The sequence below is a fragment of the Spermophilus citellus genome (assembly GCF_964194105.1).
Source record: "Spermophilus citellus genome assembly, chromosome: 8".
NCBI lineage: Eukaryota > Metazoa > Chordata > Mammalia > Rodentia > Sciuridae > Spermophilus > Spermophilus citellus.
Window position 1 is genome coordinate 61,154,723 of NC_138189.1, and position 23,444 is coordinate 61,178,166.

At 39.6% G+C, this 23,444-nt stretch overlaps 1 protein-coding gene across 13 annotated transcripts in view; it reads left to right on the top strand.

Moving 5' to 3' along the window:
- SEPTIN11 (septin 11) overlaps positions 1-23,444 on the top strand; it is a 182,661-nt gene that overhangs the window by 45,683 nt on the left and 113,534 nt on the right. For 8 of the 13 annotated variants that reach the window (XM_081303774.1, XM_081303775.1, XM_081303776.1 and 5 more), the window contains exons 2-5: positions 3,228-3,342; positions 12,630-12,825; positions 19,984-20,170; positions 23,260-23,442. In XM_081303774.1, the coding sequence (XP_081159900.1) occupies positions 3,228-3,342; positions 12,630-12,825; positions 19,984-20,170; positions 23,260-23,442 (681 nt within the window). The remainder of the gene's footprint in view (positions 1-3,227; positions 3,343-12,629; positions 12,826-19,983; positions 20,171-23,259; positions 23,443-23,444) is intronic. The other 5 variants (XM_081303770.1, XM_081303782.1, XM_081303771.1 and 2 more) reach the window with 2 other exon arrangements.

A 23,444-nucleotide genomic window follows, 5' to 3' on the forward strand; every position in this document is an offset into this window, starting at 1 on the left:
AAATAGTGTGAGTCCCTGTTTTCTGAGGGGCAGATCCCTGGGTTTGTGGTCCCAGGCACAGGGAGTAATTCAGTCTAACGGCAGCACCAGGTGCTCCCTGGGTGAAGTGGCTTCAGCCCCTGGGGAACTTGAGGTGGCAAGCCAAGGAGTTTGTATTGGCAGCCTGTGAGTACTGAGATGCCTTTGGCCACAAGATATAGAGGGAAAAAGAATTAGAGAAGGATGGAATGGAGACAGGGAGGCTGTGGAGTTAGTAGGAGTTGAGTGGGGGAGGATGTAGCATTGCTAAGCCTTTGGAGTTGATGGTGGTAGGGGAGATGGTTTCCAGCATAAGTCAATAGTATTAACAGAAATAGGGACCGCTGGGGTTAGAAGGAAATGATTTCAGTTTTGTGAACATCAGCTTGCAGTGTAGATAGGAAACCCCAAGAAAACAGCCCTGCTATGATAAAAATCAAGAACTGGGTGAAGAGTTCAGTATTGGAGGTAAAATTGGGGGAGTCACTTATAGATCTGTGATAGTATTAGGAATGTAGGAATATAAAACTGGGACTATAGACTCAAATGAGATCCTGCATTCCTGGGATAGTGAGTGACAGCTAAGGAAAGTGCCCTGAAATGCTGGGTGTAGGAATTCAGTTCAGCTGCTGTGTGTGAGTCACCAGGTAAATTGCTCTGAGCCACTCCTTGCATTTCCTCCAGTGTTTTCCGGTTTTTAAGATCGCTCATGCACCAGAGGAGGAACTTCTATTTCCTTTTTGACCACCACATGCTGATAGGGCAGGGACTCTCCTTTAATACTGGGGAGAGAATTCGATTCAAATTTTGAAATTTAACAAACAGCATTATAAAATTTACGTATTTTATTTCACAAAGACGGCAGAGACTCTAAAGACGAAACTTTAAATTTCAAAAATTCCAAGACCAAAATGTTTTATAGCCCTTCATTTTGTATGTGGTTTTCAATGGGTATAAAAATACACTGTGGGTGTGTGGGTGGTTTCTCATGTTTTGGAAAACGGTGAGAATATGAGATGCTGAGCTTTGGGTTCTGGGATGAGAGCTATAATTACTAACTCTGATTCTGTCCTAGGATTGGCTCATGGGTGGATATCTGGTCTCTAGAAACCCAACAAGCTAGAATCCACAGCAGTAACTCCCCAGCCCCCCAGAAATTAAAGGAATGATTGTGATGGCGAGTGGAGGGAATGCAGGATGGGGTCCTTCCTCGCCTCTTCTATGTGCAGACCATTCATTCCCCAGCTGCTCAGGTCTGCATGGTGAGAGTGAAGCTGTTGCAATGGCGACTCCCAGCCTGGTGCACAGCAGCAGCTGTGATGGAAACAGTTTTAAATATAACCCAGGACTTATTTCAAATCCTCCTCCCCCAGGTCTTGGCGGATGTGGTAAACACCCTAAAAATACCTGCTGTCTGAACTTTTGAGGTATCTGAAGAGGAAGGGGCAGGTACTAGAATTGGGGTTGGAAGAAGTCCACTGTTGGTAGGAGGCTTGTCCGGCTACCAGGACTGCTGCCCACTGGGCCTGCTCCCGAAGCTGTTTGGTGGGCTGTGGACCATGCCATCCTGTTAAAGCATAAGTGGCTGCTCTTGAGTCTGATATTCGCTGCTGTTGGCAAGTTTCAAGGAAACTATTCATAGACTAGACATCTGTTGTGTCCTATTGACCTCAGACCTGCAGCTGCCAGCATGGTATTCATACAGTGTGTTGGGTTTTAGTTTTAGTTCACAGAATCAGAATTTTAGAGCTGGTATGGATTTTAGACATTGTTGTTAGTAAAACCATTAAAACCCATTAAATTGCTACGTTTATGAAGTCACATTATTGTCTCTGTATAGTAACCATAGGAATTTGAAATTGGAGTCTCAGTCTTTGATTATTATAAGAAATCATTCTCATAATTATATAATATAAAATAGGGTCGTGAAAACCAGTCTTTAAAAATCATCGAGTAAGTAATTCCATGCAAAACTTTTCTTTTTTTTTCCCCCTTTTGTGGTACTGGGAATTGAACCCAGAGATACTTTACCACAGAGCCACATCTCCAGCCGGGTGAAGTTTTGATTTTGAGACACAGGGTCTTGCTAAGTTGCTGAGGCTGGCCTAAAACCTGCACTCCTCCTCATGCCTCAGCCTCCTGAGTTGCTAGGTTTACAGGCTTGTGCTACCATGCCTGGCTTCCTTTTCCTTTTCCTTTTTCTTCTTTTTCTTTTCTTTTCTTTCTTTCTTTCTTTTTTTTTTTTTAAGGATCAGTGAGGCTCATTTCCTCACCTGGACTTCAGTATTTTGAATGTAAATTTCATTGGTGACACAGCCAGATTACCAGGAATCTTGCTTTCAAGGGGAAGACTCTCAGTATCCAGATTCTGGAATTGTAAAACATAATCATGGTATTACAACTGAAGGACCATCCGTGAGTTCTGTTCCCCAGGAAAGCAAGGTTTCCTACATTATCCATAACACTCATGAGACACACATAAAGTTGTAGAAGCAGTCAGCGTTATCTTATAAAGCAGTATAAGTTACTAACTTTTTAAAGTGTGATAACTACCTTATCCCGGTGTCCATCAGTACATTCTGAGAAGCTCTTGGGAGTACAAAGCCTGTGCTAGCTAACTGTGCAGAGAGCAGAGAAGCCCTCACTAAGCTTGCACAGTAAATGGAGGAGAAGGAACCAGTCTGTGCTCTTAGTTTTTAATATATTGCATTATGGTGGTTATAACATTGCCTTAATTGTAATGAGTATATATCCTCCATTGTGAGCTTCTGAAAGCTCCTTTATATATCTGGAAGAGTGTTGGTTTGTTTAACTATGCATTGAAAATAAATTGAAAGTTTTCCTTGAGTGATGGACACTATCAAAATGGTTAGTCTTTTTTTTTAATGTTACTTAATGAATATCTGAAATTGCACTTCTAGAAGCTTATGTTTTTTTAGGATCAGTACACCTAATAAAAACAATAACACACGAAGCACCCTGGGATACAGTCTGCTTTAGAAAGGAGATTTTGTGACATTGTGGAAAGAGCATGGCTTTGGAGTTGTTAGTGCCCTCTGTTGTGAAGAAGCCAAGGAGGGTGTAGACACTGGGCAGTCTCTTTCTGTCTACACATGTCAAGGAGAGAAGGGAAGAGGTAATGTCTGTAATATGTTATGTTTGGTGGTGTAGTTCATGGCCTCTCAAATGTTTCTTCTTTGAAATTCCAGAATGAAGAGCTTCGAAACTTGTCCCTTTCTGGCCATGTTGGATTTGACAGTCTCCCAGACCAATTGGTCAACAAGTCTACTTCTCAAGGATTCTGTTTCAACATCCTGTGTGTTGGTAAGTGATTGGTCACCTGCTTCCCAGCAGGGCATCTGACCCTTGGATGTTGGCAGGTGAGTGTCAGAGGGGCATGTTTCAGGGAAATAAGGAAAATGATGCTTTTACTCTTTTTCCTTTGGGAAAGCAAGGAAATAATACTTGCTTTACATAGGTAACATTGTTGTAAAGACAGAGTTGCATTTGGGCAAATGCTTTCTAAGTGTTGAGGTGTTACTCCAGTTATTATTTTTGTCACATGGTCAAGCGATATCAGTTTAATATGGTTATTAAAATACTTATTTTAATTTTTTGGTAGGGAGTGGGACATGGACCCTAACTAGACTATAGAAAGTTGAAAGAAAGAACTGAGACGCCTGCAATAAAAATATTCAAAAGCTTTATAAGAATCTGCTTCTAAAAGATGGGATGAGGCTCAGTGGCATAGCACTTGCCTAGCAGGCACAAGGTGTGATGCCTAGGACCCCCTTCAAGATTATGTTATGTTATATATATATTTGTGACTAGAATCTGTTTGTAGGTTTTTCTGATTATAGTGAAATAATAATCTCCACTGAAGTCTTTTTAAGATATACTACCTGCAGAAAGTGAAATCTAAAGCACTCTAACTACTTAACTATCCTTATGCTGTTTAAAACTTTTGCTTCTAGGACAGAAGACAGTCTAAAAATTCTATTTTATATCTGAATTTTTTTTCAGATATAAAAATATAAATGTTTTATATAAATGTTAATATAAATGTTTTAATAAAAATATAAATGTTTTACCTTAATTATTGAATTAGCCTTCTGTCTTTAGTTGGGATCTAAAAATGACTTAGTTTGTTCTTGGTAGACAGATGGAAAAGTCCAAAGGATGACATGCATCTGCAGTATATTTTATTCAGATCCCTTAAATGTTACATGTTAGCCCAGGCCTCCAGCCTTGGTGTATTTTCTTTCTCTTCTAGCCATATCCTCGATGGAGTGACTGAAGTACTGGGGATTGAACCCAGGACTTCACACATGTGAGGCAAGTGCTTTGCCACTGAGCTACATCTCCACTCTATTATTATTTTTAATTTTGAGGCAGGGTCTCACTAAGTTACCCAGGGTGGCTTTGAACTTGCAACCAGCTTTTAAATTAAGAAAAGGAAAGTAGAAAACAAGGAGAAAAAAGAAGAAAACCAAAATATAAATATAAATCTTCTAAAATATAAATCTTCTACTGGTCACCGTCCTGTGACCAGGCTAAACAGCAGGGGGAGGCTTGGGCTGCAGTGTTTTCTTGCCTTATTTCTCTTTGCATCTAGATAGCACTTGAGACAGATCAAAGCCCTTCTGTATGTGGCCAAGTGGAGCGGTCTTCCTTTCAATTTGACTTACTTCTGTTGTCCAAGTAAAATGAAGTGCATTTAGAAAAGGTGTGCATTCAATGTGAGACGCACCACTGACTGACTTGTTAGTAGTGGCATTTGGGGGAGCAGATGTTTTTCTTTTTCAAAAGCTTCTTGAGGAATTCATAGCCTGTGGCCTCTGCATTGGGCATTATGAAAGCCCGTAACATAGGAAGCCGTAGTTGCCCGGTGCGCTGGGCCAGCTTGCTGTCTGGCATTATGTCTTAAGCACTGGATAAGGAAATTACTGGAGAGAAATGGCCAAAGCAGCCAACTCTCATGCTTTGCTCCTTTCCCTGCATGAAAGCCTTTTAAAATTCAGCAGGGGATCTCCTGCACAGCAGCTAGTTCTACAGAGTAGCATAAATAAGTTGTCTTTTGGTACATGCTCACTGCAGAGCAGGGCAATTCTTCATTAGCATAGCAATTTGTTGGTTTTCTGTAGAAAATTATGCTAAATTGTAATCTTGGGGCAATTACTGTTCTGGCTTTCAAACCTCCCCGGCCCTGTCTCCAAAATCGACTTCAAGAACATATCTGAAAGCTGTGTCCTGACTCCTGCATAGTAGTGGAAATCCTGCCAGTGGAACTGGACTAGGTGGAAGGGTCAGGTCTAACCAGCTGTGTGGTGTGAGTGGTGCAGTGGCCAGCCTCTCGTGTTAAACAGCACAGTTCTGATGCAGGTTGGATTTCCTCACAGGCCACACCAGTGCTGTCCTGTTAGACTTGTAAGCACCTGCTATTCTGACTTCCCTGGGTGGGTGAGAATATCTGGGATTCTTAGATTGTATTATGTTTCCACCCTTAAATATGGTTAAGATTAGTTTTTTTTTCAAACTTAATGATTTGATATATACTTAAAGTTTGAAAGTTATAAACTTTCCCCCTTTGACTTCCCACTCCCATTTCCATTCCATAGTGATAGCATGTGGGATCCTCCAGGAGCTTTCTACATCTTTCTGTGATAAGAAATCATTTCTGGTGGCAGTTAACACCACCATAATATTATCTTCCACTTGTGTAGGTGGAAGTCTATATGGGTCTGCAGGGCGGTGTCTTTTTAGGGAACCCTCCAGGGCAGGACACGGGCTGCCTGCAGTCCTTGGCTCTTGGATGCTTTACTCTTTCTCTAATGTCAGCAGTGTGGCATCTCTCTAACTTTCTTGTATTTTCCATAGAGAATCACAGAGATCCAATTTAAATGCAGTTGAGACTCCCCCTAGTCCCCAACATACACTAAAAAGGTAATATGTTGAATCTTAGAACTAAGAACAGCTGGCTCCAGGGTCAGAGTGTGTCCTCAGGGCTGTATTTCTGGTTTGCGATCATGCTTGCTTCTGCTGGGCCTCACGTTTGGGCCTTTTCCTCCAACAGTCTGGCCTCCAGCAGTTACCAGCTTCGCAACCCCAAGCAAAAGAACAAGCCATTCATGACAGGTCTTGCTGAATGTCACAGGATTTCTCTGACTAACCAGGACTGGGTCACATACCTAGGCTGACTAGGAGGTGGGGTCAGTCCACTTCAAAACAAGGGACTCAAGACATTGTGAGAAAGGAGATTGGGCATGGATAGACACCTACTAAGCAGATAAAAACAGCTCCCTCACAATTACCTAGGTGTGTTTTGTTTTGCTTTTACACAAATAAGATCATGCTGTTTATATTCTTTTTTCCACTCCACAATAAGTCCTGGATATCTTTCCATGTCAGTATATTTAACTCTCCTATTTCCATAGCCCTTTGGAGTCGGCTGTGTTTTGGATTTGGTTTGAATGTAGTCCTCAAGAGTTGATGTGTTAGGAACTTTGTTCTCAGCATGATGATATTGAGGGTTGTGAGACCTATAAGAGTTGAGGGGTAGTAGGAGGTCCTTATGTCATTGGGGGAACTGCTCTGGGATTAAAGTAGAGTTCTCATGGGCCCTTTGAATCAGTTCTTTCAAGAAGGTTATTACAAAAGAACAAGTCTGGCCATTCCCGAGCCTCTTTGGTTTCCTGTCTGGCCATGTGATCTCTTCTGTCATGTGCGTGTCCCCACCATTGTTGTGCTATCAGCAATGAGGTCCTCACCAGAGTTGAGTTGTTGCTGGCACCAGGCCCTGCAACCTACAGAACTGTGGACTAAATAAACCTCTTTTCTAGTAAAGTTCTCTAGCCTCAGGCATTTCATTATAGTAACAGAAAATAGATCAATACAGAAGCCTTTGGTTAAAGCTGCCATTAGGTCTTTGGGGGATATGGTGTTAGCATTAAATTATCAATGTATTCTCAGGATAGAATGCCTCAAAACCCTTTACCACAAATATTTTAAAGAAAAATACCTACATAAGAAATAATTCCCATTGTCAGTCAATGATTTTTATAGTTAGAATCTATAAAGAAATGTTATAGACAATCAAAACATTTGGACAGCCACAAACAGGATTAGGTGTCATATTTAACTTAAGACTATTCATAGTCACTTCTTTCCAACTTGTCCTCCTACTATTTTTTTTATACATTATAACCATGTGATATTTACTTTCATGTGATAAATATGGAAGGGGATTGAGGATACAAAAGTTACAGTTCTATTAAAGAAATTTTTTTTTTTTATCAAAAAGGCTGTAGAGTCATAATTTCATTTTGTAACAAGAGCTTATAGGTAGAAAGCAGAGGAAAAAACCAAGACAGAAACTGATCCTGGTATGAATTTACTCTAGTTTCAGAAATCCTGAATTAAATTTCCACTGTTAGAACCGATCTCTGTTGAGTCTTGGGAATAAATGCAATAGAGCGAGAAAAGTTTTCACTTACCTAGGAAGAGAATTCTGATGCTAATTAGATAACAAAATACCCTGGAGTTAATGGTTCCCCCACTCCCTATTTTGCTTACAACATGTTAAACTACTCCCTAAACTACACTTTAGTTTAAATAAAGCCTTTATGTTTTATCGGGGGGTATTTCTCCAAAGAATCTAAATTAGATTCTAGTATTCAGCCTCTTTTCAACATTTTAATGTATGTATCTTTCTCATTCATTTTCCAAAATGATAATGCTCTGAGAAGACTCATCTGCATTGATCCAGCTGTGTGTCAGTTCTTGGTGAACACAGAAAGATGAATAAGATATTGTGATATTTCTGCTTTTGAAGAGGAACAAATTCAATAGAAGAGTTAAAGAAAATCAGTAGTACATTTAGAAACTAGATTAGTTTTTCTAAATTCAAGCTTAATTGTTTTGAGGAGATGAGAGAAGAGGAATAGAAAACAGACACGTTTAAGGTTGTTTTAATTAAGGCCAAAAGTGTCAACATGAACGGTGAGGCTTAATAATCAAATCTTAAAAATTGCAGTTCCATCTTTTTCCAGGAAAAGTTATGCATTGCTTATAAGGTAAAATGAATGAAGATAAAATCGACTCCAGAAAGTAAGGTGAAGCCAAAAACAGAGTCAGAGCTCAAATTTCCTGATAGCAATTAATTTGTGAGGGAATACATTTGTCTCTCAACTTAGTGGTCATAGCACGGAGAGAATTCATTCATTCATTTATTCAGAAGAGAATTCTGATGCTAATCAGATAACAAAATACCCTGGAGTTAATGGTTCCCCACTCCCTGTTTTGCTTACAACATGTTAAACTACTCCCTACTACACTACACTTTAGTTTAATAAATCCTTTATTTATTGAGCACATACTACATGCCAAATAGCAGTTAATAGTTTAACAAATGTCAGATTTATAGTGTCCACAATATAAAAACAGAGATAATTTCTCTGGAAAAATATACCTAGAGGGGCTGGGAATGTGGCTCAGTGGTAGAGTACTTGCCTAGCATGTATGAGGCCCTAGGTTCAATCCCTAGCACCAACAAAACAAACAAACGAACAAAGATATAGTTTGGAAATTTCTCTCATGGATTTTCAGAAAAGAGATGGGGTAAATATGCTGTTTAGATTTGGGGGTATTCTCTAAATCAGTGCAATTGATTGATGATGTGACATGTCATAGGCTGTTCCTTCAAGTTCCCGGTGCAGGCTGGTGGTGTTGTGCTAGGGCAGGTTTCATTGAAGATGAAGGCGTGAGGAGTAACAACACAGCTTATAGGCTTACAGCTCTCTGCTAACCCAGCTCCATCCAAGAATAAAATCTAGACTCAGTCTGGTACAGAAGGCAGGCAGACTAGCAAGCCTGATTACTTTCCTGAGAAGCCAGGCTTGGCAGTTAGAGCCAAGGAGGCTAAATCATACATCAACTATTTGATCAACTGGCAGTCACCTTTTAATTAAATTAATAATACAATCTTTCCGATGTTTTTTTTCATATCCACCTTGGAGCTGATAGGTGAGATAGGCCTGAGAGTAGAGTGGAAGAGGGGGGATGCTTTCCCCTGGGATGTGGGCGGCATGTCCGCTAGCACTGGGGCGGCAGCGAAAACAGAAACCACAGATAGCACTTCACGAGTGACTCTCTAATTACTCCCGTGACCAAGTGTTTAGGCAGATGAATTGACAACAGAATAAACAACAAACCAAAAAAATCTACCAAAGTGGCAAATCTCAGAATAAATTATTACCATGATCTCATTTTTATCTTCAGTTAATTTTAATAAATGCCTCGGGTGTGTCTGGTACTCTTCTAGGGAGTCTTCTGCAAAGTCTATGTGAGTCATTGATTTTCTGAACATATTGTTATGGTTGTTTGGTTTGGACTGGAACCTCTACCTCATAGGCTCTGAGTTACTCAATTAGAAAGACACTTTTTTGTTGCTCTTGTGGGTCCTCAAAAGTATAGACAAGGCCCTTCCTTCAAAGTTCAGAGAGGAGTCTCAAAAGCCAAAGCATTGAAGACTCCGCTAATTCCTTTTATTCCAGAACTGTCATTTCCTACTGAGCTGCCTTGGTGAATCACACCGCTGCTAGCATTGCTGTGCCTAATTATGGCTCTCAAAAGCGCAGAGCATGGAAATGGAAAGCAAAACACTCTGAAATTTAGAGGAACAGTGGTTTTTTTCAACCCATTGATTAACCCTGTGCTCTAAGTAAGGCCTGGAATGCTAATTGTTCATGATTTCCACCTTAATGTAAATGATCATTAAGATTACCATGCCTTAAAAAAAAAAAGTTTTGGTGCTGTGGATTCATGTGTGCTAAGTAATTCTCAACCTAGTAAAGGAGATGGTAATTTCATTCCTATTTAAGGAGCCTAGAATTCTTGCCATGTAAATTGAAGTCTTTATTGCTGTCCTTAGGGAAACAGATGAAAGTTAAGTAGATCACTTTCTACTGACAGAACCTTTGACATTTTGGAGAGATTTTTATAAAGGTGCTCTGATGGTGTCCTATGTCCATGACCTGAAAATGGGTAAATCCTATAAAGAAGTTGGCTATCCTGGAGAGTGTTACACGCACAATGTGTGCTTACACTGACTCAAGTACTATTCGTATTGAGTTGCCTACCAGATTCTAAGCGTTTTAAGAGTGGGAACCGTGTTTTATTTCTTATCCATTACACAGTAACTTTGTTTTGCTTAAAGTTGATTTGTTAAGCCATGAATTGTGATTAATTGTATTAATGAGGGTTTTTGTAAGAGTATTCAGGGAAATAAGGAAGACAGAACATAACCAGACCTCAGAACAATCTGGAACGACATTATATTACAGAACTGCGGGCAGTGTCATTATTTGTTTTTGTTCAAACCTTTATCCCCACACCTACGCTTGTTATATAGCAAGTATTCAAGTATTAATTTAATAAATGGGTTTCTGATACTTTATTCTACTGTATTGATCTGTTCTCCTTCTCCTAGATTCCCAGCTAGTGGTGTATCTACAGTGCGGCTTCTGTTTAATAAAAGCCTTTGCTGTCTCATGGCTTCTGCTTATTTCCTTCTCTCTCTACCTCTTTCCTTTCTCATGCCTCTACACTGTGTGCAGATTGTATGTCTCCCCTTCAAATAGAGACGTTTCGATTGGATGGGCGCAGTATGTATAACAGTCAGGCTTGCGTGATTGTCTTCAGGTCAGGAGCCGAGCCCTGGCCCACTTATCTGTGGTCAATTCACAAGGTCACAGGGTATAAAGTCTGGTCTTGCTCATGAGAAGAATGTGGTCATGGTAGACATGTGGAATGTTATTCTCATAACAATAAATTAGAGTCTGTTATTCAGCTGTGTTCTAGACCAGATCCTAAGACATTAGCCCTGTTCATTGTTGTATTCCCAGAACTTAGCACAAATCTTGGCACTGGAAAAATATTGGCTAAACAGAAGCTGATTAAGGAGGAAATTCTGTGATCTTAGATAGATCAGGGACATAGTGGGAAAGGTTAAAGAGTAAGGGAAATGCACTTGAACAACTCTTATCATATAAACCAATCATAGTAAGTGGCAAGCCACAGAGGGCCTCTAATCAAAGAAAACATGCATCTAGGAAGACTCCATCTTACTTTAATTTTGGATTATGTTGGAAAGCAGTGAGTATAACACAGAACTTCTAATTAACAGGTTTTGTCCTTATTGTGGGAGTAGCCCTAAGGCTACAGATTCTGGAGCTTCTCTTTTTCCCATGGGATGTCAGCGTCCTAAAAGTCATTACTGCAATCCTTCAAATAAGGGAATGTTTCCAGGAATGTCATCAGCATAAAGATTTGTTGAAAGGGCTTCTAACCATTGGCATGTTTCAATTGACCTAGAAATTGGAGAAATTTTTTAGATAAGAAAAAATAAAAATAAAAAAAGAAACACCAAAAAAGGCATTTTTCTGGTTAGTGTTTCTTAGTTTCTACCTCTCTGTCTCCACATACTCAACCACTTTATCTTTGATTTAACAGCAGAATTAGAATTAAGAGAGACCATTGCTTGGTCCCATTTTGAAGATTGAGCTGAACTTCGTCATGGCTCCACATTTGGGTCCCACCATTGGATTGGTAGAGTTGTTCCAGGTGTCTGCCCCCATGCTTTGTACATGTGAGGGTCTTGATAAACATTTATGAATTGGAATTGTCAGTGTAAAATAATAAGGTTAATATTACCCCTAAAAGTGATATTACCCCTAAAAGTGGATCACTTTTATGCATGATCTGTTGAAATGTATTAGTGAATTTCTAATTGGTATAGGATCTTAATGTTGATGGTAGTGGTATGGCTTAGCACAATTTAATTTCATTATCATTAAAGGTGACCAGGAAACAGGGAAGACTAACAAATGTTGGCTATCTTATCTCCAGCTGAACAGAGAAAGAAAAGTAAAAGAAATATATCTGGAAAATACCAGGCAGGCAGTTTTCTGTGTAACAGTAAAGTCAGGATGCTGTGCTGATTGAAGGTCAATGTCTGAACTGCACACACCTGGATTAGAACCCTAGCTCTGACACTGTGCAATATAACTTCAGGCAAGATACTTCTCTAAGCCTTAGTGCTTCATCTGGAGGAAAGGAAACCATGGTACCTATTTCATAGGGGAATAGTAGGAACCTCTTGACATAGATTTTTGGCATAAAGTAATTATTATGGTCAGGAGAGTCTTTTGAAATAATTCTTTTCTACAACATGGAATTTTTGTTGTTGTTTAGTAACAAATTCAACAACATAGTTTTTCCCCTTAAGTAATTCAGTTTAGCATACCAACATTTAGGAAAGATAAAGATATAGTTTGTATCCTTGTAATACGCAAACTGACCACACTCAAACTCATAGGTACTATTTTTCTACCCTGAGAAGAAGAACGTCTTTAAGTCCAAGCTCTTTTCTGCTGAATAGTCTGAAATTCAGTGAGGCATTTCTAGGTAGGACATTCCTCAGGACATACATAGGAAAAACTCTCTTCACAGCAGGATTTCTGGTAACATGACTCTTTGTTTTTTTTTTTAACTTTGCCAGCATGATTAATCGAACTGATAGACGTATTCTCTGATGTTTTTCTTTGTGGTTATAGGTGAGACAGGCATTGGCAAATCCACATTAATGGATACTTTATTCAACACCAAATTTGAAAGTGACCCAGCTACACACAACGAACCAGGTGTCCGGTTAAAAGCCAGAAGTTATGAGCTTCAGGAAAGCAATGTACGGCTGAAGCTAACCATTGTTGACACCGTGGGATTTGGAGACCAGATAAATAAAGATGACAGGTGCGTCTTGGGATTTTGTGGGGATGTAACTAGATGTGGAAGATAGTAGGTTCCATTCCAGGTAACTTCAAAGGTGAATTATTTTTGGTGTTCTCTTAGTTGTGGGGCTCCATCCTCTGTCACCTGAAAGATAGGACATTCTTGTCCTCAAAGAAATTTTCTGAGAATATTCTTCCTTGAGGTCAGAACCAGACAACAAATTGATTCTAGGTGGTCTAAGCAGAAAGAGAAGCCTGTTAGAGGAGTAAGGTGGCTTATGCCATTTTTCCAGAAAAGTGTTTGCCAGGTTTTGGGGTTTCCTCATGCGGAAAAGCAATCTATATCCCAGGCACTGTATAGAGAGTGTTTGCAGAAAGCCTACCATCAATCACCTTAAACTAGCTGGGACCCATGGCACTGGAGGGGAGGATCCTAGAACCTCTACTACATCTGTCCCAGATAACTAAGGGCCTTCACCCCTGCTTCTCCCCTAGTGAAGCCTTCAGCTCTGTTGCTCACTTTCTGCTTCCAGATCTTGGGTGGCTGCATCCATTTGGCAGAGACGAAGCCACATCCAGAATACTAGCTGCAAGAGAGTCTAGAAAATGAGGTTTTCAGGGTTTTTTTTAGATATGCAAAATTAGAAAATATTAAAAAGTAGGAGGTTTGAAATAAATATCTGCTATGCTTTTCTAGTCCCTGAGGCAGAATGAGATATTTGACTTAATCTGCAAATTTTTACTGATTTGGATGAAAACTGAGAATCATTGTGATTCTGCATAAGAAACCACAGCCCAGGATTTAGGAGACTGTATCAGTGGTTGGGTTTTTGACTGGTGACAAGCCATGGACCTTAGGAATGTATCTAACTTTGAGGGATTACCCTAGGTGTTTGCCACTCTGACACTTCATACAGTCCTCTTCTCACATGGAGGCCTGAGGAAGGACATTGTGAAAGGTTAGGTCTTGATGAAGAATATTGTTATATTAAGGTTGTAATTCTGGCTTTTGTGATATTACCTCTAAAAGTGATATTACTCCTAAAACTCCATAATGAAGAAAGCACTTTTATGCATGATCTGTTGAAATGTATTAGTGAATTTCTGATTGGTATAGGATCTTAATGTTGATGATAGTGGTATGGCTTGAGGCTCTTCTGGAGAGGGAAGCCGCTCTGTTAGGCAGAGCTTTGCAGTCAGAATTGCCAAATGGAGTCTGAAGAGCAGTTGGGGTTTTGGTGAAGACTAATAAGGATTCCAGTCAATTGAATAAAATTTCCCCTCCTAAGCAGAGATAATTGAGTAATTGATGCTACAGAATTCTGTGCATCTGTGGAAAAAACACTTGTTGAACCTACTTAAGAAATTAGATATATATTTAATACATACATACTTTTTATTTTTGGTACCAGGGATTAAACCTAGGAGCGCTTAATCACTGAATCACATCCCCAACCCTTTTTTGCTTGGGAACAGGGTCTCCCTAAGTTTCTTAGGGCTATGCTAAGTTGCTAAGGCTGACTTTGAACTTGTGAACCTTCTGCCTCATCCTCCCAAGTCTCTGAGATTATAAGCATATGCTATTATGCCTGGTTAAGAAATATTTTAGGGGCTGAAGCTGTAGCTCAGTTGTAGAGTGCTTGCCTAGCATGTGTGAGTCATTGGGTTTGATCCTCAGCACCACATATAAATAAATAAAATAAAGGTATTGTGTCCATCTACAACTAGAGATATTTTTTAAAAAATAAATAAAAAAGAGAGAAAGAAAGAAAATTATTTTTAAAGCATTTTGGTTCAGTAGTTTGTGTATAGATGGAGGCTCCTAGCTGCCAGTCAAGCTTTGTGTATCAGTCATTAAAACTGGTATGGTTCTTCACATAAGCATGAAGATATAATTAGAAAATAATATATAGTAAGTTTTTATTTTATAAAATACATATAGCCCATTTACAAGGACATATAAGTTTGGGTTTTCACTGTGAGCTGCTGTTTGTGCTTGCTTAAGGGAAGCTGTTAATTCTTAACCTCCCAATGCACAACCCACATGTTAATTCTACTTGCAAGATCTAGCTCACTGTCCTTCCCAACACCAGTCCTGTTCTTTAGTCTCAACTTCAGATAGCTTGACTGTTTGAAAATGTAAATTCATTCTCAAAAGAGTTTTAAGAAACTATCCGGCCCAAAGATATTTCTAGAATGAGACTTCCAGAGACATTTTTGGGCAGTGACATTATGAGAATGTCTCACCCCTTAAGACACCAGTGTGTAGAAATAAGTTGTATATTTGTTTAAGTCTTCATTAATATCAGAGTTTTCGTCTTTTTAACTTTTCCTCAAAATTGTGTTTCCTCAAAACACAATATACATGTGTTTTGTAAAGAGGAACTTGAATTATTTTTATGTAAAAATGTGTATTGTCTAGATATATTTTAACAATTCCTGATTTAAGTAGAAGCAGAGCATCTCAATAATCAGAGAGAAACATTTAATTCATTCTTGGAGCACCGAGCTCTTTATCTATAGAGCACTTGAAATGCTCTTCAGTAGACCTTGTCCTGTGTCTATTGTTAGATAGGAAGATTTTATTTTGCATCTGGTCAAAATGGACTGTCTGTACATTGTGTTGGGGCAGGGACAGCTAAGCTCTGACTCTGCAGCTGAGCAGTTGCTCCTCGCTTGAGACCTCAATGCCAAGTCATGAAGAAGAGGTGCCTGCCCGAAGGCTGGTTTTAATGCCCAGTGAAATAAATGAAGAGAAAACCCTGGCATCAAGGAAGAGAGAGAGAGAGAGAGAAAACGAACACAGTGCACAGTGCTTTGTGGGAGCTGGGGAGAGTGCCAGAGGCTTCTGGTCATTGTATGGTCACAGAGCACACCAGAGCCAGGCCTGTTCCTTAGCTCTCAGGCTGGACAGATTCTCCCTGGGGTTAGGGAACATCATGCTTTTATATTGGACTTTTTCAGGATTCCCACTTGAGTAAGAATCATTCTCCACCTAGCATCTTGCTACCAAGATTCCATGTGCTTTTTCAGCTTAAGAGTCACTGTCTCAGTGCCTCCCCCGAATGGGGACCTCCCCTCTGGCTGGTGGTTATCACTCACCAGTCCTGAACAGCAAATAGTTGAAGTTAGTGCAACGTGGAGCCTCATATTTGCAGCTGGAGTCCTCTTTAAGAACTGATCTGACTCATTTGGGTCAAATAATAGTTACCAAGGAGATTTAGAAGAGAGGAAGTATGATATTAACCTAACCTAGATACCAAATATTTTTTTTCCCTCTGAAATTTCTTGACAGCTGTTGCATAACTTCTTTGAATGGCATTTGAAATTCCCCATTCCCTTGTGCCTCAGAAGGCATTGTTGACACTGTTGACTATAAACCCAAATCACTTGTTTAAAAATAGTTATTCGGACAAGCTCTGCTTTCATCAGAAAAATTGGAAGTAGAATATGCATTTTTGCATCTGTATGTAACCACATGGGAAAGGATGTGTGCCTTCTGTAACCCATGATTATTTTTACCTACTTCGGGGATTAGGCAAGCTTTTTTTTTTTTTTTTTGCCATAGATGCAAGACTTTAAGAATGTCCCAGTTTGTTTACATAGGCTTGGGACATGTAGCATTCCTGCATCATTATCTCCTTTGACCAGGCTAGCTAGAAGGAGGCAGGAAGAGAGATCTGGTAAGGTTTCCTGTTGTGTTTAACTCCTTGTTGTTTAAGGGTTTCCTTGCTTTGACTGTCTGTATTCTTCGGTGAAAAAGGAAGGGGTCTGGAGACGAAAGGAAACTATATTTTGCTGTCCAACTGGAAATAGAATAGTTACTTTGTCCCACATTTGAGAGATGGGAGGTGGACTTTCCATAGGGTATCACAAATTGTGATAATAGTCCTGAAAAGCCTGAATAACCAAAACCCGTTGATGTTTATTAGAGTTATAAAATAGAAGTGATATGGGCTGTTTAGCTGTTAAATTCTAAGTTTTTAATGATTTCTGGTAGAGGTAGTGCAGGGGTAAGAAAAGTTGTTTTGGACTAACAGCAAGATAAGAGAAAAACTTGGTAAGTTTGCCATTGTGTTAGAATGATCAGTGGGTAGGTTGGATGGATAGAAAAGTATATTAAATAACTTCTTCCATTACTTTTAGGGTCACCCTTTGTGATTTTATTGCTTTTTTTTCCCCCTTCCTGTCTGGAAGCATATGAAGAAAATGAGTAGTGGGTTACAAGGAGTACACTCATGTTGTAAAAGGGGATTATGTAAAAATGCACACTAGTTTGATTTGATCTCCTCCATCTCCTCAGCTCGGTATGGTTAGAATCAAGAAGTTTGAATTGGCCACACAGAATATAAGTGGGTGTCCTTTCTGTGTGAATGGAAGATAGAAAAAGGCCAGCTGGGATTAAGCTTCTTGGTCTTTCTGACCATGAATGCAGATAGAAAAAAAGAAAGGAAGTGATTGAAGGAAGGGGCAGAAAATTTGTATTATGACAAGGAGTACAAATCACTTGGCGGGCTTATTTCTTGTCAAGAGGAAACTTTTGTAAACATAATTAAATAGTTGACTTAGGGAATAGTGGTTTTGGTAAATAGTGGTTATTTGTTTATGATACAGAAGGTAAAACAGAAGGGATTTCATGCTTGACTAGGCACGTGAGATAAGAGAGGTCTCCAGGTTGAATCCCAGGTCTCTGATGGGACAGTGGTATGGATGCTCTTGTCATTCACCACCTTGAGGGTTGGGGGTGCAGGATTGAACAGTTTGGTTTGAAGAGCTGTTGGAAGTATCTGATAAACAATTGGGTAAGTGATCTGAAGCTCACTGAGGTAGACATTTGTGACTTGTCATTAGATAAATGCAAAGTGAGACACAGGAAAAAGCATGATTTTTCAGGAAGATCACAGAGAGTGGAGGGAGGGAGATTGAAAGACTAGCAGGAGTGGTTAATGGGGGCAGGCAAGGGAAACCTAAGATGTGAGAGATCAAAAGATGACTTGAATCCAGCTCAGAAAGCATCCTTCACTGAGGAAGATATAATCATTTTATAACAATAAACAAAGATACACCAAATAAAGGAGACTGTTTTTTTAAAGCACCCCCGCCGCAAAAAAATAAATAAATAAATAAAATAAAACAAATTCAGTGTTATTATGCCTTCCAGGGTCTTTTGAGGATAAAAATCAAAACCAGAAGTAAGAAAGCGGAAATGCACTTAGGCTAGTATTGAGAGGAGACAAGGACATTTTAAATTCAGAAACTAGGGAGGCAAGAAGAATAAATGTGGTGAGCTGTTTTTTTTCTCCCTTTGGGCTAAGAGGGTGCTAGGGAGAACCCTCATCTATCTCTAAACACTGCTCCAGTGTCAGGAAACGAAAGCACCAGCCTGCAGACATGGGTGGACCTCCTTTGAATGGCCTGGTCCACTTCCCCAGAGGTATGAGCTCAGTAGCAGAACAGTCACCAGGGAACTGGGTGGGTACAAATTTCCTGGTTTGGTTTTCTGTTTTAATTCAGGACATTTTAATTTATTGTACTTTTATGTGCTGGTCCTTTATATTAGCTCATTTATTTTTCAGAATAGCTCTCTGGTAAAGGTACTGTTTTGTCCCTGATTTATCTCTGAGGAGAGTGAGGCAAGGGGAGGTTTAGTGGCCTGCTAATGGCCACACAGCTAGGGACTATGAAGACAGATTTTGGGCTTAGGCAGTCTGACTTGAATCCATCTTTCTAGCCACCATCCTATATAACTATCCCATAATAATAATTATGATTATTGCTATGTAGTACGAGCCTGCATTTTAAAATTGAAAAATAGAGAATAATCTAATTACTCACTTATCCTTTCTATTAGAATTTCACTTTTTATGACTCAGGGCTTTTAAATTACAGTTACATATTTTACCTTTTTTTTTTAATATCTAAAGACTCTAAGTGCTTAAATTGAACCAGTATATTATGATAAAATCACCAAAGAAAAATACCACCATAAGGTATTTATTGACTGCTTTTAGTCTTGATCATAAATGCATTATTATTTACTTCAGGGGATTTTGGTTTTTTTTCCTTTAGAATGTCTGCTGTCATGTTTATTATGAAATATTTGTAGTGCCTATTCAAGGTTTCAGTTTAATTTATGGATCTGGGATCTGTGTGTTGAAAGGTTTTTATTTTTTCTTACAATTTAAATCATTCCCCAGAAAGGCACTAAGTTTGGGGTAGATTATTTGTCTTCCTAATAGATCTGTCTCTGCTGCTAAAATGAACTTCTGAGCTGCTCCCCTTTGGAGACTGAAAGAGTTCATGGGTTTCCCACGGTGACCTAACATAAGACTTACTCCCTGCAGAAGTTGGGATTTATTGATGATGTAGACCTAAAATGCTTTTAACAGTGTGTTGATGGTTAGTTAATAGAGTCATACACAATTATCCAAAACAGAGTTGAACTATGTTTTGGTGAAGAGAAGAGAGAGTTACAGAGTTTACCAATAAATCTTGAAGATCTTGGTAACATAAGCTCTTCAATTTCTAGATGGAGTTGGGGAGTGTGTATAGGGTTTAAGGGAGCACAGACAGGCACCTCACCTTGTCTCTGGAGGAATGGCTGGAGGAAAGGCCCCCATGGGTGGTGATGCCATATCCCAAAGTCATAAACCAGTTTCATTTTGTGCACCAGGGCCAATCACTTGTTAAAGTCTTTCAGAAACACTTTTTTGAGATGGATTTCAAAGCTAGTTTTGGCCCAGCAGGAAAGAATGCTAAAACCTCTTATTAATATCTTCTCTGGGCACCCGGGGGGAGGGGGGCAAAGGTCGGGGAACAGGTAGCATGTTCCATGTATGTATAGTCTCTGTTTTAAAGAATGAGTGTTAGCCTAGAGAATATTAGAAAGAAGACTGTTAGAGCTACAGGGGCCAGCATGACAGAGGGCCAGAGGCAAATGAAGATGTACTGTACAAGGGCCACTACAGGTCGTCGCTGTGTATTGTCAGGGAGGGAGTGGGAGAGATGGATGATCCTGGAGAGTTTTTCAGGGGCCAAGTGACAGAAGACCTTGGATACCAAGGCAAGGAACTTGGGCTCCAGCTTTTAGGAGAAAGCCACTGATGATGTTTCTGTGAAAGAGGTTTGAGACTGGAAACATGCTGATTTAAAAGTATTTTCAAAATATTCTGTTTTGTAGCTATAAGCCAATAGTGGAATACATCGACGCCCAATTTGAGGCCTATTTGCAAGAGGAACTGAAGATTAAACGTTCTCTCTTCAACTACCACGACACGAGGATTCACGCCTGCCTCTACTTTATCGCCCCCACGGGACATTCACTGAAGTCTCTGGACCTGGTCACCATGAAGAAGCTGGACAGTAAGGTACTGTCTGTCACTCTGATTATATCAATTCTCCTTTTAGAGTACCTTTATTCTAAGGCCTCAATTTATTCTCTGCTTTCACTACAATTTGGTTTTTTGTTTTGTTTTGTTTTCTGGATTACAGAACTACAGAGTTTGGCAGTGTAAGAAATGCTTAAAATCATCTTCTGGATGTTAGGCCAAAACAAAACAAAACTCACAAAACGTGGCTTGTGGGTTAGGGATAGAGCTCATTGGTAGAGTGCATGCCTCACATGCACGAGGCTCTGGGTTTAATCTCCAGGTGAATAGCCCACAAAACAAAACAACAACAACAACGAAACGTGGCTTGTTAGAAAATACATTTAGTTCTTAAGTAGGAGATTGAAGTATAAATTCAAGATTCATTTATTTTCTTTAAAACCTTTCTCTAAATCTCTTTTAAAAGATTTTTAAAGGTTAAATTAACTTCTAAAATGGCCATTTCTTTAAGGTTAAATGATTTTTAAAACTTTAATTCAAAGTTTAAAATGAAATAAATGTTAACTTTTTGCCTATTTGAGGCCAGCCTGGCTTTTTAGATTTTTGAACATGGGTGTTCAGAAGAAGTGGAGTCTCCATTCAGCTTGTTCCCTGAGCTTGATGCCTTTGTATCCTCTTTTTCAGAGCATTCAAAGGAGGTGACTATTAAATTTGATAAATTGGTTTCCTGCTTTACAATTAATTTGATTTTCTGTTTTGAAATATATAGAAGAGAACACATTTTGAAACAAAGAAAAGCAAATGGCAACCAGAACAACCGTAAATCTAAGTCATGGTATTTTCTCCTAGAAAAATACTTTCTTCCATTTGATGAAAATTCTTTTTTTTTTTTTTTTAATATTTTTTAGTTGTCAGTGGACCTTTATTTTATGTATTTATATGTGGTGCTGAGAACCAATCACAGTGCCTCACACATGCTAGGCAAGCGCTCTACCACTGAGCCACCACCCCAGCCCTCAGATGGAAATTCTTATCAGGTGATAAGGACCGTAGAGGGCTTGGTTGGTGTGATTTTTTTTTTTTTTTTTTTTTTTTTGGTCCAAACAACACTCTTTAAAAGATGCTTATTCTCTAGGGGGATAAAATAGTTAGAGGCCAAACTAGAGATCAGCCTGTCCCCAAGGTTTCTTCTGGAACAGCCCACAAAGGGCTTGGCTGGAGAGGCTGAAGCCGAGCCAGGCTCCTTGGGCTTCCAGCACACACAGACACAGTGTTTTACAGAAAAATATTCCGATGGCCTGAAGGGATTACTGCAGTGAGAGCACTCTTGGGAGAATAAATAGAAACCCTTCTTCAGCCCATTGGGTTTGCTGCACTTGAGCTGAGTGCCTGGGAGCTGTGCCGTTACCCGGATGGGACTCTGCACAGGCCAGGCTGTTCTCTCTGCTGTCAGATCTTTGAAAGTGAGGCAGGTCCCCCATCATCAGGAGCCCCCCAGGCTCCACAGACAGTCCGAAGGAAGCAGAGTGAGGTGGCCTCTTACCTGAGGGCCATGCATGTAGACCAAGCCAGGTTAATAGCCCACAAAATGAAATTGTGTTTAGCAGAGGTGATTTTCATATGAAAAGGGAGTGTGGCACGCAAAACAAGCTGATCCAGCACAAGGCAACCAAACACCTCAATCACCGTGCAAGTCAAACTTTCAAGGATTGAATTGTTATAGAGTTGGAGAGCTGTGTAGCATCTGAAAATGATATTATCCACGTTTTGTTTACACAAGTGAAGGGAAGAATTAAGAAAACATGATAATTTCAGAAAAGATTCTCAAACTCCTGTCAATGAGATAAAAGAGATTTTAAAACTAAATTGCTTGGTGTCTCTATCTACTTGATCAGTTTGGTCAAGGAAATACGAACCTCTGTCATCTTGTCCACTTTGGTATTAATGGAGTACTAAGTGTGGATGCAAGATAGCCAGTGAACACAGGAGGGAAGGTTTTGGTTCCCTGGTTGTGATCCAGACACATCCCCTGCCATCAGTGATGATTTCCAGTCTATACTTCGCTTGGAGGAATCCCAAGTGCTAGGGACTTAGGAGTGTGTTGTAGAATAGGTTGAAGAAAAGGACTTTCTACCAGCACGTCTTCTGATTTGGCCTGTGGGAGATAAAAGGAGAAGCAAAAGTGCAGATGTGACCTGAAACCTCTCCTTCAGTGTTCTTGGGCTGGGTGAAGAGCAGAGCTCTAAATATCAGATGTCAGTAGCGTCTTATTGAAACCTCCATACAGGAAGAAGGAAGTTAATCTTAAAATGTGGATTTAAAAAATGTGTCCTATGGACAGGGCTGGGGGATGGTAGGAAAAAAATGGCCCACCTTGGGTTTAAAGCTTATACTCTAGGGTGTCCTTGGCCCTCGTTCTGGGCTGTCTGCCATTAATGTCAAACTCCAAGTTCTCCCCTGTTATTCATAACTGAGGAGACTCAGAAATTGAGCCATGTTTTTGGCACTGGGTCTACTTCTGGCATGAAGGAGAAATTTGATAGAAGCTGATTTTCAAAAGAATTAGCTAGTGTGAGTTTGAAAAATTTTAAAGTAAGTAAAAATATTCTTGCTCTAATACTTAGGTTCCCCTCTCCTAGCAATTTTCAGGGTATCAGAACAAAGAAAGGATTTTAGCCTGCATGGGGCTGACGTTCTGCTGCTCTAACAGAAACTTTGTGATCACACTGTCAGAGCATGCAGAAGTCAAGCACCTAAAGAAAGTGGGAGGGGTCCAGAAGGAGTGGTTGGTTATTCAAAGAATAGCTCCTTTGTTATCACTGTTTGTCATGGAGTAATAACATTTCCTCTCCCTCTGTAAAAAAAAAAAAAAAAAGGATGAGGTAGCACAGGAGAGGAAATTACAAGTATGATTTCTGTGTAGGATGGAAGGAAGTCTAAGTGTTCTGAGATGGAACTAAAAGATTATCCCAGGTCTTCTTAATTTTGCATCTAGGTAAATAGTCCAGTTTTCAGCATCATATATGTTTTTTACAGTGAGGTTTCACAATATTTATTTATTTGTTTTACACCCATGTCTATTTCTCTTATGTTGAAGTTGTGTAAAAATGGACATGTTTGTTTTACAGGTGAACATTATTCCAATAATTGCAAAAGCAGACACGATTGCCAAGAATGAACTGCACAAATTTAAAAGTAAGATCATGAGTGAACTAGTCAGCAATGGCGTCCAGATATATCAGTTCCCTACAGATGAAGAAACGGTGGCAGAGATTAATGCAACGATGAGTGTAAGACCTCAAATAAAATGGGT